Source organism: Eumetopias jubatus, unplaced genomic scaffold (assembly GCF_037043125.1).
Source record: "Eumetopias jubatus isolate StellerSeaLion01/CBP00866 unplaced genomic scaffold, mEumJub1_p1.0 scaffold_11, whole genome shotgun sequence".
NCBI classification, from domain to species: domain Eukaryota; kingdom Metazoa; phylum Chordata; class Mammalia; order Carnivora; family Otariidae; genus Eumetopias; species Eumetopias jubatus.
Window position 1 is genome coordinate 111760814 of NW_028274817.1, and position 18637 is coordinate 111779450.

General features: G+C 44.7%; 1 protein-coding gene across 4 annotated transcripts in view; it reads left to right on the forward strand.

The window, feature by feature from the left end:
• Positions 1-18637, forward strand: part of MAP3K15 (mitogen-activated protein kinase kinase kinase 15) — a 118149-nt gene that overhangs the window by 37765 nt on the left and 61747 nt on the right. For 3 of the 4 annotated variants that reach the window (XR_003612184.2, XM_028122543.2, XM_028122544.2), the window contains exons 4-6: positions 1820-2013; positions 5217-5385; positions 7590-7696. Coding sequence is in view for 3 of the 4 variants with exons in the window: in XM_028122543.2 (XP_027978344.2) it covers positions 1820-2013; positions 5217-5385; positions 7590-7696 (470 nt within the window). In the remaining variant the exon portion in view is untranslated. Of the gene's footprint in view, positions 1-1819; positions 2014-5216; positions 5386-7589; positions 7697-10371; positions 11530-18637 lie in introns of those variants that run through there. The other variant, XM_028122547.2, reaches the window with a different exon arrangement.

An 18637-nucleotide genomic window follows, 5' to 3' on the forward strand; every position in this document is an offset into this window, starting at 1 on the left:
CTCTTCTGGGTAAGTATTCTCAGAAAACCCTATTTTCAGGAATAATAGAACATCAAGGAGCTTAATGGAAGGTGAGGGTTGGCCTGCCACCTGTTTCTGTGTGACTGGTCAGTTCTGAATGCTTACTACATGTGTAAAGAGTGGGGAGAAGTCAGAAGATGAAGAGTATTGCAGGACATGTGACAACATGAAATTCAGATTTGTGTCCATAAATGAACTTTGATTGGAACATAGTTCTGCTCACGTGTTTATGTGTTGCCTACAGTTGCTTTGATGCTGTGACAGGAGAGTTGAGTGGTTGCAGCAGAGGCTAGCCCTCAAAATCCAAAATCCTTCCCATCTGGTTTTTTACTGAACAAGTTTGCTGACCCAGTCTAAAATATGTCTGAATGGAGCAGCATGAGTGATTTTTTCTTAAGGAAATATTTTAGGGCCTAACAACCATGTCTCAGTAGGACTTAGAGATGCCTGACAAGTTTCAGGACACGTAGTTGGAGTTCAGGTGGAAATAAGTGTGCCACCAGTTCTGTAAGCAAATGTCATTCACAAGGAAAACTTAAAAACCTAGGTCACGTGGGTATTTGAAATGAGCACTGCAATGGTGCAGGTTTTCCCCAGCTTCTGTTTGATCTGAGATGGTAGCATTCTGACTGTTTTCTGTAACTACTAAATTTCTTTCTAACTTAGAAGAAGCTATATTCCTTACTTGATTTCTTGTCCTTGGAGGAAATGTGCTTCCCAAGGTTATATCTGTATTAATTTAAAATACTCAGATAATTCCATTGGCTGAGTTTAAAAAAATTAAAAAATCAGATGAATTATTTCTGGCATGATATAGACATTCTTGAAAATTAAGTGAAGAGCTAGGAGTTAAAAAGTCTGTAATTTTAAGCTACTTGCTTTTTGTGACAGTGTAGACAAAAGCCTGACTGATAGAAGAATGTCCTATAAGAATGTGTTTTAACCTTTCAAATGTGCTAAAAATTGAGCATGATTCAATGCTTTTTAGGCTTAGTGTTTATGCTTTGCAAAGGATCATGATTCATAGTCAAATTGTAATTATTTCTTACAAGAAAAGATATAGTTTTACCTGAGCAGTATTTGACTTTATAAAACTTTAGCATCCTTTTTTTTTTTTAGATTTTATTTATTTATTTGACAGAGAGTACAAGCAAGGGAAGCAGCAGGCAGAGGGAGAAACAGGTTCCCCACCGAGCAGGGAGCCCAACACAGGGCGTGATCCCAGGACTCCCGGATCATGATCTGAGCCAAAGGCAGACGCCCAACCGACTGAGCCACCCAGGCGCCCCTTTAGCATCCTTTTAAAAAACATTTCTAAGATTAGTCATATTTACTGACATCTGTTCCCTGCAAGACAATTTTTACTCAACAAAGTCTACCTATCGTTTACCTGTGATTAAATGGTCAAACAATAGGGCTTTTCCCTCTATGCTGAAAGAAAGAAAATCTGCCTTTCCATTGCAGTTCTTGGTTATCACTGGGTTCAAACTCACTCTTATTTGGGGGGCATGTAGTGAAATGATGTCATTTCCATGACTTAAAACCCTAAAAGCTCTGCCAGGGAAGTTCAGAGACATATACAGATCAGTTCAGCATCTGAAACCACATTTTTGTGTTCTGACTTGTGGTATTGAGTGGTTTCTGGTCTTGTGCCTGAGAGATTCCTCGTCCTATCGCACACATTGTTAGTCATTCTCAGGCGCTTTCTCCTCCATCCTGCCAGATTCTGCCTGCCCAAATCCACGACTGTGCTTCTACATCAATGACTTTGTGAAACATTTTTGTTTCTGTTTTCCAGGCATCTAGTGGAAATTATTATTTCATCCCGTACATCGTGACACCGTGTGCTGATTATTTTTGCTGCGAGAGTGACGCCCAAAGGCGTGCCTCAGAGTACATGCAGCCCAACTGGGACACCATCCTGGGTCCGCTGTGTGTGCCCCTGGTGGACAGGTTTATTAGCCTCCTCAAGGACATCCACGTGACCTCATGGTAATTCCCATTCACCGTCAGCAACCCTGGGAGCCTTGCCAGAATTTTCCCTTCATGGAAGCTGTAGACCGTTAGGAGACCGTAATGCCCAGAGAATGGGGAAACCCAGCCAGTCTGTTTTGTGCTTAAGTGCTTCTGGAATCTATTATTGTTCCTTGCTACCTCACTAAGTTGGGCCATTGAGGTGTAGCCAAAAGAGAATAGAAGTGGAGTTTTAGCAGGTGAGGGTTGAGCCTGTATCTGGCCCCAGCTCCCTGTGTGACCTTGACAAATAATTCTGTGTAGCTGTTTTCTCATCTAGAAAATAAGGACGTTAAGTCACTGTTTTTATGCTCTTTCAACCCTAAGATTTTGTGTTTTAAGATCCTTTCCGAACATGATTTTGTCTCCCCCTGTCCCCAACCCCATGCAGCTGTTGAGATTGTTAAAATGGCTCAACAAGTTCACTCCAATCATTAAGTTCTTGTGTTGAGTCAAGTCACAGGACATCCTGACCCCAGGATGTCTTGGGACGTGTTCTTTGCAGATTTATGTCAGAGAAGGTGGGGAATACTCATTCAGAGGTGAGCAGGTTTGGGTCTGAGTCCTGGGTCAGACGATTCTGCACTTGGCAGCCTCGTAAAAGCTCACCTATCTGAGCCTCTGTGCTCAAGAAGCCATACCTTAAAATGTTCTTATTCTAAAAGTTGGAGGCCAAAAGTTATCCACTAAACCAAAGGATCCAGTGATTGTGCTTGCCGCCTATTTAAAGGATCTACTCCTGTAAGCTACCTCACAAGAAGGATCTGTCCTTCCAAAACAAATGAAAATCCAGAGCCCTAGCAGAATTGGCTTTAAATGGAAAGGCCCCCACATCCCACTGTGGCTCAGATGGTGGCTCCCCCAGCTGTGACTTGTGTCAGTCTGAGGTACACACTTGCGAATAGTCTGTTCTTTTTCTATCCTGTCATCTCTTGTTTGGACACAGTTTCTCCTACGCACCTTAATGGAGAAATAAGACTAGAAACCCAGGTCTTTGTGACCAAATGCCAGTGTGGACAACAGATGGGGGGTCTTTAGTGGGGCATTCCTGCAAAGCCTGACACAGTCCAACCTTGCTGCACAATGAACATTTTAGTGACATTTAGGGAGAAAGCTCTTCAAATATTAGCTTTACAGGTCTGACGAGGAAATGGGCTGGCTTGAGTCTGCCATCTGAGCCAGGCCTTCCAAGAAGTGGGCTCAAGTTTGTTTTTAGTGAAAGGAGTATGTGTGTGTTATCAATAGGAAAGTATCTGTTTTGATTTGGTGTAATTCCAAAGGACTCGAAATACCTGTTAGTCGCTTCTACCCCTTGAATGGTTACTGAGAAGGGTACATGGGGCTTCTGTTTAAAACATCTGTAGGAGGGATGGCAGGTAAGTTTTTCGCTCAGGTGTCAGCTCTGATAGATGGGTAAAGGCTGCCTGTAGCCTTGTGCTGAAAAGGGGTTTGAAACCATTTTCAAGTTCACATCAGTCAGCAGCATCTTCCCTCATTACCACAGGCAGAAACGTCTACATGTGTAGTACATAGATGATAGCTCCGAGCCATACTCAATTCAGTATTTTGCTTTTTTACTTACAAGTTATAGCTCTTGTGAGGTTTCTTAGTTTATTAAAACTGTTTTTCCGAATTAGCCTTAAAAACAAGACTAAAGTCTAACTTCTCACTTGTCAGGTTAAACCAATAACACTTTAATATCTTTGATGACTTTATAGTCCACCAAACGGACAGTGGCTGTCACCCAACTTAATGGCTCCTAAGATTAATGACAGAATTTTACACACTGGTGGAATCTGCTAATTTGCTCATCGGGATGATAAGCAAGAGACAAATAAGAAAATAAAGAATGAAAGCAACACACTGATAATTTTATGTCAGAGCGCTTTCTGTGGGGCACCACTGCATTCTTTAAATGTTATGAGCATTGGCGTAGGCATAGGCTGTGTCTTATATTCACATTTACTTGGCATAGGTTTAAAATTATTAAAAGCAAGTAACATTCATTCTTATTCTTATGTATTTGTCTTTCTCTGAAGGCTGTTAAATTGAGCCTGCTCCTTTTTTTTTTTTTTTAAGGTTTCTTTTAGAGACAGTGTGGGTGGGAGGGGCAGAGGGAGAGAGAGAATCTTAAGCAGACTGTCCAATGAGCACAGAACCTGATGCGGGGCTCAATCCCATGGCCCTGAGATCATGACGAGCCTGCTTCTTTCCGCCCCCCCCCCATAAACAGCCTAGTTTTTCTCTCTACAACGAAGTCCTCTCAGCTACTTAACTGGTTGATTGTAGATTACTGCTTGGCAGTGCCCAGTCTCCATTAAAACATTACTTGGAAAGTAGACAACATATTTAAATCAATCTATGGTCACCGTAAGTTGGCCTCTATATGTCAAATTAGATCATTTGTGAAAGTTTTAAACCAAGTACCAGATATTAGCACTGGTTCTCTGAGAGGCTGCAGTAAGAGATTCCAGTGTGGATTTGAACTGCTTTAGATGTTTTTATACATCCCTATTATTATCTAGATGCTCCCAGGAAGGAAGTTTTGTTTTACGTTAGAAAAGCATTCTGGCAGTCGAAAATGAGCAGGGGAGTGGGAGTGAAAGGCAGAGGTTGTCCATAAGCTTCCAGGCACAGCTTCTGGGATTGCTCATGGACGCACCCAGTTTCTGGCTCTTGGCCAACTGGAAAGAGCTTTGTGATTTCTGTCTAGGTGGGGATACCTGATAGATGGACGTTAAAGACGTTCTCATTATACTGTGTTTCATGATTTTTGGACTTGTATTTGGCTTTGTGATAATGTGTTAATAGTGGGGGAAATAAGCGATTCAAGTAAGGTAACCTCTTGCTCTCTCTGTGTTGGAAAATCCCAGAGGGGATAGGGTGGGCTGAGTAGCAAGTCCTATGAGTCATCCAAATACTAACAGGGGTCAACTTTGAAAATACTTCCAAGGTCCTAATGAAGTGAATTTGTTGATGTTGAGTGGTTAGTTGCCACAAAAGGCGACTAGCAAGTAGGACCTGTCTGTCTCTGCTGGTGCAGGGAGGCTCGGGGCTGGGAGAGGCCTCCCTGTGTCCAGCTCTGTCATGGCTATGAGAACCAAGGTGGTTTGAGCTGCCGAAGGAAACAGAGTCCCACATGTAGGTAGATGCTACTGGAGGTTTACCTGTTTCCTCTCCAGCGTTTACTACAAAGAAACCTTGTTAAACGACATCCGGAGAGCCCGAGAGAAATACCAGGGTGATGAACTGGCAAAGGAACTGGCTCGGATCAGACTTCGCTTGGACAACACCGAAGTCCTGACCTCAGACATCATCGTTAATTTGCTGCTGTCCTACCGCGACATCCAGGTACAAGCCCCCTTCACAGAAGTGGGTGCATGCGGAGCGCTTCCTTGGCCTGAGGAGTTCGTTCCTCACGTGAAGCACTCTTCTGCCCGCCAGATGGTTAGCTAACTGATTTATGGACAAAAGAGGATTGTGGCTAGGTCATAGATCCCCTAGCATATCTGTTGTGCGGGTAACATTGGGGGTTTTGTCACATCAGATGGCCACTCCCGCCAAACCTCATTCACAGTGCTGCTCGATAAAAGGATCTTAGAATTTAACAGTTTAGATGCACTTTATGCGAGGCATTGTTTCAAGCTCTTGGCGAGTCCCAGTTCACTTAATCCTCTTCACAAGCTTATGGGATGTATACTCTGATTATCCCCGTTTTACAAATGAGGCACAGAGAAGTTAAGTAAGTTGTCCAAGGTCACACAGCAGTTAACAGATTCAACTGAGGCAGCGTTGTCCTTGCTCTTTACTCCTCGGCTATGCTACTTTCTTTAGGCCCCTGTCACTTTCTTCTTTGTTGACCACGCTGCCCATCAGTGACAGGGAGGGTAGTAGCAGAGGCACATCCAGGACCCAGGCAATGCAGAGGTTTACTCTAAAGCCTCAGAGCCTCATGAGGAGTGCTTGAGACAGAGTTTATGGGATGCGGTACCATGCAGGAAACGGAGTGTTTCTGCCCTCCAAGTTAAATGCTGTCGAGCCATTTGTAAGGATGTCTTGACTTGCTTCCCTTTGGGGGGAACACAGGACAGTGGGCCTTCCATGAAGAATTCTACAAAGCCATATTGGAGGTTGTTGACAACAGGTCTTTAAATCAAATTGAGAGAGGCACCCATTTATGACCTGAACAAAGAAGAATCAACTGCTAAGGAATGCACACCCTGGTGATAAACAGATGCATCTAATTGACTTTAATAGCAGATGCTATTAGGGATTTTGACAATGATGAAATGATGGCCAGGGGACAAGAGAGTGCAAATGACCTGTTTTTGAAGTCTGTCTTCCATTGAGCTCCTTCTGTGCTGGCCTTCACGCCTCTCTTCTTTTTATAACCTTCCATTGGTAGGGCTCAGAGGTAAGCCAGAAGCTTCTTGGAATACACTCCCGCCTTTTCTTGAGCAGCAGCATCAAGTTGCAGAGCCACAGAACAGGCGTGGGATCCCAGTGGGCAGTCCTCCTCAGTGAACTGTGGCTGGCTGGCAGTGAGTTGGCCAGTCACCCTGGTTGGAAGCCTGGCCGAAAGAGTAGCAGATGGCACTGCTCAGAGGGGACCCAGCTGAGATGAACACAGTAGCAGTTTTTCCCTGGGTGATTATGCAGCTTAGGACCCTGCTTCTCAACCAGAGGACATGTGGCGGGGTCTGGAGACCTTGTTGGTTTTCATGGCTCAGGGGTGAGGGGGAGGTGCTGCTGTCATCTCCCGGCTCCAGGCCCTGGGTGCTGCTTAACCTCCCAGAATACCCAGGCCAGCCCCCACAACCGAGAAGGATCCAGCCCCAAAGGGTCAGTAGTGCCAAGGTGGAGAAACCCTGGTTTAGATGAATTCAGTTCTTTATGGCAGAATGGGAAGGACCTGGCATGTTTGCTCTCTTCCCATGCTAGGTGACTATAAGATTTTGTGTGTATTTATATCTCGCTCATTTTATTTTTTATTTATTTTTTTAAGATTTTATTTATTTATTTTGACAGAGACACACGGCGGGAGAGGGAGAAGCAGGCTTCCCGCTGAGCAGGGAGCCCAATGTGGGGCTCGATCCCAGGACCCTGGGATCATGACCTGAGTCGAAGGCAGACGCTTAACCGACTGAGCCACCCAGGCGCCCCTATCTCTCTCATTTTAACCCACAGCTCTGCTGGTGCTCTTAACTCTCCTGCACTCATGGTGTGGGAGCTTTTTCTGGGCTGCCGGACTTGCTTGCTTGCTTTTGTTGCCTTTGGATTTAGCCTCATCCCCTTGATCCGTTTGTGGCCTCTGATAGCAGGGATTCTTGGTCTACCTTCTCTCTCATTCATTTTGGGTTGTTGTTGTGTTTTGTTTTTTTTTAAACCTTATTCCTGTTATGTTACAGGCTGTAAGTAACTTCACTAAATGCTGTCTGTAGGGAAATGCTTAATATTTAAATGCTGAGGCAGTCTTAGGTTGATAACCATTCAGAAGAACCTGAGAAGAGCTGTGGGTCTCCTGTCTTTCTCACCTTGGGACCTCTTGCCAACAGGACTATGACGCCATGGTGAAGCTGGTGGAGACCCTGGAAATGCTGCCTACGTGTGACTTGGCCGACCAGCATAATATTAAATTCCACTATGCATTTGCACTCAACAGGTAAGAGTGAGACCTGCTGCCTCTTAAATTCTTCTTTCATTCAACCCTCACTGAGTCTGAGCCAGATCGGGTGCTAAATGCCAAGGTTATGAAAATGGGCAAGGCATCTGGTCTTGGTGTTCATGGATTTTGTCTTTGGAATGTATATTCCAGCCATGAGTTCAGACATGTAACTAAAGCCCTAGAACTCAGAGCAATAAATGCCTTGATGAGGGTTTGCCCCAAATGCTGTGGAAGTCTAACAGAAGGAGGAAGTCCTTCCACTTGGGGCTTTTAAAGAGGCTTCCCTGGGGTCTTTAGGGCTGGGTTTGGAATTCGTAGTAAGAATTACCTCACATGCAGAAGAGAGCGTGGGATGGGGTGGTGAAAAGGCCATTCTACTTGGCCAGAGCAGAAATGGGAGCTTAGTGTTCTTCATGTGCAGTGGGCCTTCAGGGAACATCCAGGGCCTTCAGGGAACATCCAGGGCGATTAGAGTACAGGATGCCCCGGAAGCAAACGCATGCCCTGAGGCTAAGTGTGGAGGCTGGGACTATGTCTTGAAAGGACCTCATATACATGAATAAGGGGTTGATAGTTATCTTGTGGACTGTGGGGAATGAGTTTTAGCAACTGGATGACTGTTGTAGGATAGGAGAAGAAGGTGCTGTCTTCATTTACTAGTATAATCTGAACTTTTGAATACAAATTTCTGGGCTAGATGGAGTTTGTGAGACTTGGAAATTCCTGCCTGGAGACCAGGAGCCTCAAAAGCTTGTGTGCTGGGGGTATTAGGATGCTGTAACAAAGAGACCCGGAATGCAGTGATTTGAGTAAAATGGAAATTGCTCTTTCACCTAACAGTGTAGCAGTGAGTGGGCCAGATGAGTGGCTTAGCACTGCTGCGGGAGTTGTTTGGGGACCTGGTTTCTGATCATTTTGTAGCTCTTGAATTTGTGAAAATGTTATCCCCTTCTAGTTGAAGCTAGGTCACTCCTACTCTGTATTCCAGCCTATGTAAAGGGGGAAAGACTGGAAGTTCAGGACAAGTTCCTTTAAAGCAAGTAGAATTAACATGGGGACACTTCTACTTGCATTCCATTGGCGAACGCATACTCACATGACCCTATGTAGCCAGAAGGGCAGCTGGGAAATGTAGTCTCTACCTGGGCAGCCATGTGCTCATTCAAACTCAGCTACTGTGGATTTGGAGGATCATTAGGAGTTGGCCAGGTTGAACCTCACAAAATCCCAGGTGCCTAAATGTTTTAGTCCTGCAGTCTCCCTTCTTCCCCGGTTAAGATACAGGAAGGGGAACACCATTAGGTGAATACGGTGAGAGCCATGCCCAGATAAACTTACTGCTGGGCCTGCCCTCTGCTGGGGCCAGGAATTGGTCATACTGAATCATAAAGCAAAAAAACTCTGGCTGGGGAGGGCGGTATTCAAACTTAGCCTGAGAGCCAGAGAGTTCTGGCACCTCCTCATCAACCTTCCGTGGCCAACATCTTCCACAGGGAATGAATAAAGTGAGCGTAGGAGGTGACCTGAGTGAGAGGACTCTTGTGTCTGGTTTCTCAGAGTCTTGGCTTGGCTTCAGCAGCTGCATCAGGCTACACGTTGTGTCCCTGGCAGCATCTGCAGGACAGCTGATGTGTTCAGGAGCCCATGGCTTCAGGAGGCTCATAACACACATGATGTCACATCTCTCTTTTACAGCGAAGCAACATGTACACACAGTGAAATGCATAGATCATAAGTATACAATTCGATGAATTTTGATAAATGGACATATGCTGTAAACAACGCCCCTATCCGCAATATAAAACATGTCTCTCCCCTCACAGTGCTCCTTTGGGCTCCTTTGCAGGCAAGCCGCACCCCTTCATAGGCAACCACTGTTGTCACATCTGTCACCATGCATGAATTTTTCCTGTCCTGGAACTTCATATAAATGGAGTCACAGAGTGTGTATTCCATCGTGTCTGTTTCCTTCCCTCGGCATCACGTTGGTGAGATTCATCTGTGCCGCTTGGATGTTTCGGTAGCTCCTTGATTCCTGTTGCCCTCGGGTAGCCCATTGTATGGATATACCACAACTGATCTAGCCCTTTGATTGCTGATAAACCTTGGGGCTTGTTTTCAGTTTGGGGGTGCTAAAGAACCGTGCTCCTATGAATATTCTTGCGCATGATTTTTGTACGCATATGGCACATTTCTGTTGGGTACATAGCATGTGTCCTGCCCTCATAGATACTGGCAAACAGTGATAGGATTTTTATTCTTTTTGAAGGGAAGGTTTCATGGTCTCTAGGAAAATGTGCCTGCTCTCTCCCCACTGGTCTTTATTTATTTTTTTTAAGATTTTATTTATTTGACAGAGAGAGACACAGCGAGAGAGGGAACACAAGCAGGGGGAGTGGGAGAGGGAGAAACCGACCTCCCGTGGAGCAGGGAGCCCGATGCGGGGCTCAATCCCAGGACCCTGGGATCATGACCTGAGCCGAAGGCAGCCGCTTAACAACTGATCCACCCAGGCGCCCTCCCCACTGGTCTTTAAATTCAGCGTCCCAGGGCAGGGAGCATCGGGAAGGACATCTTCATTAAGCCTGAAATAAAAAGGTCCTGTAACTGTTAGGCCAAAGTACTGTGTGCCACTTTTATTTATACATAATCATACTTGATTAACTCTTGACTTATAAGGATTAAATGAGTTACCACTGGTGATGTTCCTGGCAGAATGTCTGGCCCACGACAAGTGCTATAAAAAAAAAATGGTTTGTTAAATAAAAACTAAGAGGGTCATTTAAGTCAGTCGCCACTGTGTCTTGTCCCAGACGGAGTAGAGGTAACTGTTGTCAAACAGAACAGTCTGATTGCCATCCACTTGAAGTAATAAAAGAGAAAAACAATTTGTGAAATGAAAAACCAGTATCTAAGGGAAATGGGTGTGGCAGGATGAAGTGATCCCAAGACCAGTGCATTTCCAGTTGGGAAGCAGAATGGCCGGGATGCACGCACACCCCGGAACCACCTTGCTCTCTGACGGTGGCTGTTTTCCTTCTGGGCCCCTAGTAGACAGTGGCTCTGTATTATGGGCCAGGCAAGGTGTCAGCATATTCACAGTCAAATTTGGTACTATGTACGGTTTTGAGAAACTGGATGGCATCACCTTGTGTCTATAAAGGCAAATACAGTGATGGACAGATGATTTTCCTGCATTACAGTTGACCTTTAACTCTCAGGAAGTGGAGAAATTGTGGCTGTAAATTAGTCAGTAAAGGTTGACAGTTAATGAGTGATGTTTGAGCCTCAGATGGCAAGGGCTCTCTGTGACTAGGAAAGCTGGATTGAGCCAGCTAGCTTTTCTTGCTAGCTTCCACTTCAGCTGCATTCAGAAGCACGTTCAAAGCTGCTTCAAGTTTGCACTGCGCAGTTAAACTGCTTGCCACTCGGTGGCATGGGACCCTGTATGAGGAGCTTTCATTTGCTGCTGTTTTTACAGCCACGACTTTATTAGATAATGCAGCCAGAAGAACCTGCCCAAGGATCCAGGCAGCAGGCAGAAAGATAGTCCGGAAGGAGGAGTACTGGAAGGAATCAAAGTAGTAGGTTAGGAACAAGACGTGCCTGCACAAAGTAGGAATGTTCTCATATTCTACTCCCCGTGTCTTCAGGGCAAGACTGCCAACTCCAGAGGAAAGTACTCCGTGGGGCCTAGAAATGCGTGCAGGGGCGAGAGATGAATGTTACAGAATCGAGCCGGTGCCAGGGAGGCTGCAGTCTTGTTCCAGAACCTACAGTGGTCACCTCGTCCTCAGCCCCTGGGACTGTCCAGCCACGTCCTTGCTCAGGTGGAGGGACACATACCCCCAGGAGGGCAGTGTGGGCTCCTTGTCTCTGCCATAACCGCCAGCGTCCTTTTGTTTCTTCTGTTTATGTTCGCTGTTCTCTCTCACCATCTTAATTCATGCATTTGTATGACCATTCTTTATTAGGCGTTTGTTAAAAGTAGAAAAATGATGACCTTTCCCCACTTGTATAGTGCATTGATCTCCGGGTCACTAAAATCGTGTTGCCAAAGGAGGACCCATGTTTGTGGTGATCATTTTCCTGTGAAGACAAACACGAATCCTGTGAATTTAAAAGGAGTCACTTGGTCCAAACCCTTCATTTTAGGAGGAAGAAAGAAAGAAAGGCAAGGGCCCAGGATATAACAGCTGATGAGTAAGAGATCTAGAGCCAGAACTCCCCAGCTTTAGCACAGTGCTCTAGATACCCTCATTTAATATGGCACAGCGTTATCTGTGAAACTCTGCCCAGAAAGCTTCCTCTTATTTTCATTTGCCTGAAGGACAACCAAAGGAGCCCTGGGCCTCTGGGAACTGTAGGGCCATCCTTTTATATGTTCCGCTCTGTCATCTATGATGAGAACATTAGATGGTAGCTGAAGATTGAAGCCACTCTCATATACTTTTTATACCAAAAGACCAGTTGCAGTATTTTTCTGAAAATTGGACCATCTCAGTATGTTCTGAGCAGTGGCCTTGCCAATAATACATATTTTCTTTTTGAAAAATATTGACCCAAAGGACTTAAACCACTTCCATCAGTCCTCTCCCCAGCCTCCTTGGGCCTAAGAAATCTTCCTTTTCTATCCAATTCCTGCTTCGGTTCCCTCCCTTTTGTCCCCACATCTTCTGACTTCTCTGTTGGGGAAGGCCTTTGTGCTGAAGAAGACCACGCATGAGGGTTTCCTAAAGTTAACAAGTGATGGAAAAATACAATCACGTGGGTTATATGTTATACACACACATACTCTCTTAAACAATTTGAGAGGGGCGCCTGGGTGGCTCAGATGGTTGGGCATCTGCCTTCAGCTCAGGTCATGATCCCGGGGTCCTGGGATCAAGCCCCGCATCGGGCTCCCTGCTCAGCGGGAAGCCTGCTTCTCCCTCTCCCTCTGCCTCCCTCCCTGCTCATGCTTTCTCTTCTCTCTGTGTGTGTCTCTGTGTCTCAAATGAATAAATAAAATCCTTTAAAAATATTAAAAAAAATTTGAGAAATATTTCAAAACCACTCTGCTATTGACAACCCATGAAACTGGACTGCATTGCTGTGGAAGAAATGAGGATAATGGTAATTAATGGGATGGGTTTTTTTTTTATTGCAATTCCAATATAGTTAACATACAGTGTAATGTTAGTTTCAGGTGTACAATACAATGCTTCCACACTTCCATACCTCACCCGGTGCTCATCAGGACGAGTGCCCTGCTTCATCCCCATCACCTGTCTCCCGCATCCCCCTACCCCGTCCCCTCTGGTAACCAGCAGTTTGTTCTCTAGAGTTAAGAGTCTGTTTCTTGGCTTGCCAATCTCTCTCTTTTTTTTTTTTTTCCTTTACTCATGAGCCAAATTATGAAAGCAGCCTACGTGTCCATCAACAGATGAATGGATAAAAAAAAGATGTGGGGGTGTGTGTGTAATGAAATATTACTCAGCCACCAAAAAGAGTGAAATCTTGCCATTTGTAGTGACACGGACGGAGCTAGAGAGTATAATGCCAAGTGAAATAAGTCAGTCAAAGACAAATACCATATGATTTCACTCATGTGGAATGAGATGGTTTTAAGAACTAAATAAGACTATCTTAAATAAAAAAAAATTAGCACAGTGCCTGGCACATAGAAGAAGCTGAGTGAATGTGAGTTGTCCTTCTATTTCCTGATGGAGAATCCCAACCACCAGTGTTATATCACCTTTAACAATAGTATTTGAGGAAGGCTTCTTAAGAAGAGCTGGAATCTCGAAGGTCATTTGGAGTAAAATGTGAGATGTAGTGAATAGCTTCTGAGCTCTTCCACGTAGAAGTTCTTCCAAGTTAGAAGTCCTTTGAGAAACTTTGCATAAAGTTATGGAAATGGTCCCGCATGACCTGGGTCCTTCCTTGCCTCCTGTCCTGTTCCTGGTTCACTACCCTGTCGCCACCCTCACCTGCCTTCAGTTCTTAAGAGGGGCAGGCTGTTCTCCTTGTGGATGTTTCCTCTGTCTGGAGTGTTCATTGCTTGCCAGACTGAATCTGATGATCCTTCAGTGCCTAGCTAAATGTCCCTTTCCTTAGAGGTTGGGGTTGCAGAGAATACCGTATCTAAAAGCAGTGTCCTTGCTGTTACTCATTGTCATAGCACCTGTTCTTTTCCCTTGTAGCACTCATATTTCTTTGTTACTTTCTAATATATATCATCCCTCCCACTAGACTAAATTGGGGGGGAGGGCTACAGGAGCCACGGTCTACCCTGTGCCTAAGACCATTGTGCCACCCAGTAGGTATTTTTTGAATGGGTGAATGAATGAATGACTCTGTGATCTGCCGTGGTCTACAGTTGGAAGAGATCTATATGGTGATATCTGCGTTCTTACAGTTAAGGGCTTGGTATAGTAGAAGGCAAATTTATTGAATTTTTCTTTATATGTGTGAAAACAAAAATATCTAAGTCCTACATATTCAATGCATCCAGAAAACTACAAAAGCAGAATTACTGGTAATACCACCATCAAAGTAGGGCTTGGCCCAGAGCAGGCAATCCAGAAAGTGAAGGGCTGCATAAGCTAGGTCAGGGTCAGCAGCGATGGGTGTTTTCCTAGTGTGGGATCCCAGGTGTCAGTGAAAGTGGGGTATGATACGAACTCAGAGGGGAATTGGTCGGTATCACCAGGGAAATCTATGCCGCCTTGATGTTGGTGACTTGTATGTTAAGGTAGGGTAACTGCTGTAACAAGTAGCATAACAATTTCGGTGACCTAACATAATGAAATTATGTTAATTTCATAATTATTTTCACTTATGCGTCATTCCAGTGTAGATGTATCGTGCTTTAGGCAGTCTCTTCTCCAGGTGGTTGACAATCCACTCTCCTCCCATCCTGATGCTCCATCCTTTCTTCGATTCTCAGCTCTCCTTTCAGCTGGATGATAAAAAAGAGAGACCATGGTGAATTGCCAGGGATGGGGCGTGTGTGTGTGTATGTAACAGCTTTGCTGAGACATAATTCACATACCATACAATTCACCCATTTAAAGAGTACAAACCAGTGGTTTTAGTATACTCAGTGTTGTGCAACCATCACAATCAATTTTAGAATACTTTCATCATTCCTTCCCCCAAAACCCTGAACCCATTACCAGCCACTGCTCCCTATTTCCCCCCTAACTCCCCTCCCCGGCCCTCAACAACCACAGTTCTACTTTGGCAATCCATTAGCAGTCACTCCGTATTCCCCACCTCACTGGCTGGCCCTAGGAAACCACTCATCTGTTTTTTGTCTCTGGATTTGCCTATTCTGGACACTTCGTATGAATGGAATCCTATAATAGGGGAGCTTTTCTGGATGGCTTCTTTCACTTAGCATACGTTTTCAGGGTTCATTCATGTCGCAGTGTGTGTCAGTACTAAATTTCTGTGGCTGAATAACATTCGATTGTACTTATATAACCCATCTTATTTATTCATTTGTCAGGCGATGGACTTTTGGGTTGTTTCCACTTTTTGACTCTGCCCGGGAGGTTTGTCTGAGCCTGGTCAGGAAGTGATGTTCGTTACTCAATGGCCTATTTCACTGGCCAAAATTCAGTCTCGTGGCCCAACCTAACTGCAAGGGAAGTTGGGAAATGTGTTCTGGCTGAGGGCCCAGGAAAAAAAAAAAAAAGGGGTTTTAGTGAACACATCCTAGTTTCTACTGCAACTTGCAAATAAGGGGTAGAGTTGAAGTGGATCCATCCACGTGGAGATCCTTGAGAGTGTGTTGTCAGAACCAAGAGTGTGGGCAGGAGTACTCCTCATCTCCTGTTGCTTTTGTGAAAAGCCACCCTCAGAAGTGCCCAGCTCCTCATCAGGGCCTACCAGTTCACTGTAAAGCCCAGCCTTTATAGATGTTGCTTGGTGGTCCCAGGGGACTAGAAAAAGTTGCAATGACGGGGGCAGGGACGGGATGATTTAATAGTGGTTCTGCTCTGATACATAACTAGGTCCTGTTTGTAGAGTCAGAAAACAACCATGCTGCTTCATGTGTTTCTTTGGCTCTGGGCATTGTCTACGCTCAAATACAGGTTGCCTCTAACTGTTCCTTTCTCCTTATGTAAATATGAGGCATCTGGCCAGACTAAGGCACCTGCTTCCTGGTGGCAGGTGTGTATCTGTCAAGATCCAATCAGGAAACAGAAACCTCTCTCAATATTTAAAATAGAGGAAATTGACTATATAGAATTTGTTACACGGGTGATGGAAGAGCTGAGTAGCCACACAGGGAACTGAGGCCCCTCAGAATTAACATCAGCAGGAGGCTGCTACCATCCCTCCTTTGGCTGAAGGGACACAGGAAAGAGGTGAGGTGATCAGAACCTAGGAGCCAGGACCCCTTGAAACCATTACAAGCCAGCTTGTTGGCAGGTAGGTCTACAGAAGAGACACAGCTATGGCTAGAGCCACTACCCAAAACACGCCAAAATTGGGAGAACGTACTCCGGCTACTTCGTTCTTGCCCTCCAGGTACCTGTCTGCCATGGTCTTCCATTGGCTGCTCACGGCTGGCAATCAGGTCTGGGAGCCTGGGAAGCGGCCCGGAGGAGCCCACTCCCCTGGGATGCAGAGCAAAGCAGGTGGCAGAGGAATGTATCTGAGGGCAGAGAGCAGTGATTGGCCCAGCAGAACACTTAACTTTCGGAAACCCTGATCAGTTTCTACATCTTTTTAAAACCACCTTTATTAAGGTATAAGAGAAAACTGGCATACAATAAGATGCACCCATTTAAAGTGCTCAGTTTGATGACTTTAGCCAAGTAAATACACCCGTGTAACTACCACCATGATTAAGAGACAGAAGGTTCTATCCCTCATAGTTCCCTTTTGCACTTTGTCACCCCCGCCCCCTTCATGCCCTTCCAGCCCCAGTTTGGATAAGGGCGATTGACCCATGTTCCAGGTCACTGATCCTTTCTTTCAGAGTGTCCAAATCTGATGTTAGGACCTTTCAGTGCCATTTTTTTAATTTCAGTTTTAAGATTTCTATTCATTTGTTTTTTGAGATTTTCCATTTCTCTCCCAAAATACTTTAATTCTTCACCCATACGTGTTATGTAAGTATAAACGGTATATTTATAATAGTTGTAAGTTCTTGTCTGTCAGTTTTAGTAACAGTCATTTCTGGTTCAGGTTCTATTTTTTATCCTGATTATGGGCCACATTTTCTTCTATGCACATCTCATAATTTTAGTGTATTCTAGACATTTTATCTAAAAGAACCGATGAGACTGAAGTATAATTTGTTTTATTATCCTGAATAACTGAGCCCTTTCTTAGGTCTGGCAGTTAGCATGTATGACTGATTTTTTTGTGTTTCTCCTAGAGAATGGCTGGGTTGACCCTGGACTCCATTAACTCTTCTCTCTCTGCGACCTTTCTGGTCTTGTCAGTATTTGAGCAAGGAGGATCTGGGGTTGCTGTTCCTCATGTCTTTGGATTCCGTTTTGGCAGGGACCAACGTCCGAGTGCTCTGATAACGTATGTGGTATCTTTCTACTTTGAGCCTCTCCTGCACCATGGCTTTCTTGGCAAAATATAGGGGGCGAGTGTGCTGCAAGAGAATTCTAACACAAAAGGTTTTTGCTTGGGGACCCTTCCAGATGCCATTCTGTCCCATCAGCCCATGCTGTTGTCTAAAACTTTGCTGATTTATTCCTTGTCCCTGTGAAGTTTCTCTATCAAAGACTCGCTCTTCCATTTGTCAGTACCTAGAGCAGGCATCCCAGCGTGGAAGCTGTCCTGGCTCTTTGTTCACCTCTGAGAAGCTCTTTGTTCTTCGGAATGAGTTAATCGGGAAGTTCTTCCTCCCCTCTGCACAGTTTATGTATTGTCTGGGCTTGGACTATTGCCATGGGAGTGGAAGGACTTCCTCAGTCTTCCAGTTGGAAACAGGCATCTCTTAAATGGTTTTTGATGGGCCACCTAAGACAGTGTTGGTCCTAAAAAGGGCTCTGGTCTAGTGAGACGTTTTGTTTGTTAATTCTGAGTGCTTGCTTTGGAGAAAGATTTTTTGGAACTCTGTCTCCCACCCTGTGAACTTTCTCTTAAAGACACACGATATAGGAAAGACGGACAGGCAGACAGGATGCTGAGTGACCGATGAAAGCCCCGGCACACTGTAGCTCACAGTCGCCTTGTGAGGTAAGCAAAGTCAAGCATACTTTACACATCAAGAACTGAGGCACAGAAAGGGTAAGCAACTTGCTCGAAACTCAAACAGGTAGTAAATGGTATGAAAATAAGCAGAATCTAGCTGTAAAGATTCCCAATCCAGTGTTGTGGGTTTTTTTTTATTCTGTGTATCTTACTGCAGAAATAATAAATACATTTATATATTTTTGTGAAAAACAGGGGGTCAAATGTTTAAAGCAATTGTCCCTTACAGTTCTATTCTCTAATCCCACCTGTATTCCAGAAGTAACCTCTCTCACCACTTTGGTGTATAGCCTTTCAGTTTTCTGTGCATTTACATACCCTTTACTATGTCACAATGCAGGGTTTCTAAAATACAGGACCATATAGGAGCTGCTCTGTCATTGTGTTCACTCGGCAGTCAGTGGATGAAGATCTTTTCATGTTCAGTCATCCATATAACGGACATTTGTTGAGCAGCTACTGTGTGCTAGACCGAGTTCTAATCCCTGAGCCATAGCAGTAAACAGACCAGACAGAAAAATTCCTCCCTCTTGGAGCTTACGTTCTTAAGTGGAGAGAGACGATAGAAACTAAGTAAAATTATTAAAACAGGTTAGGGTGATAGGGAGGCTGGTGGGGCAGATTATAGTTATAAGCTGAGTGCTCAGAGAAGACTGGACTTAGGAGAGAGTGACATAAAGAAAAAATGAGAAAGAGATGAGGAAGCATACCATGTAAATATATTGG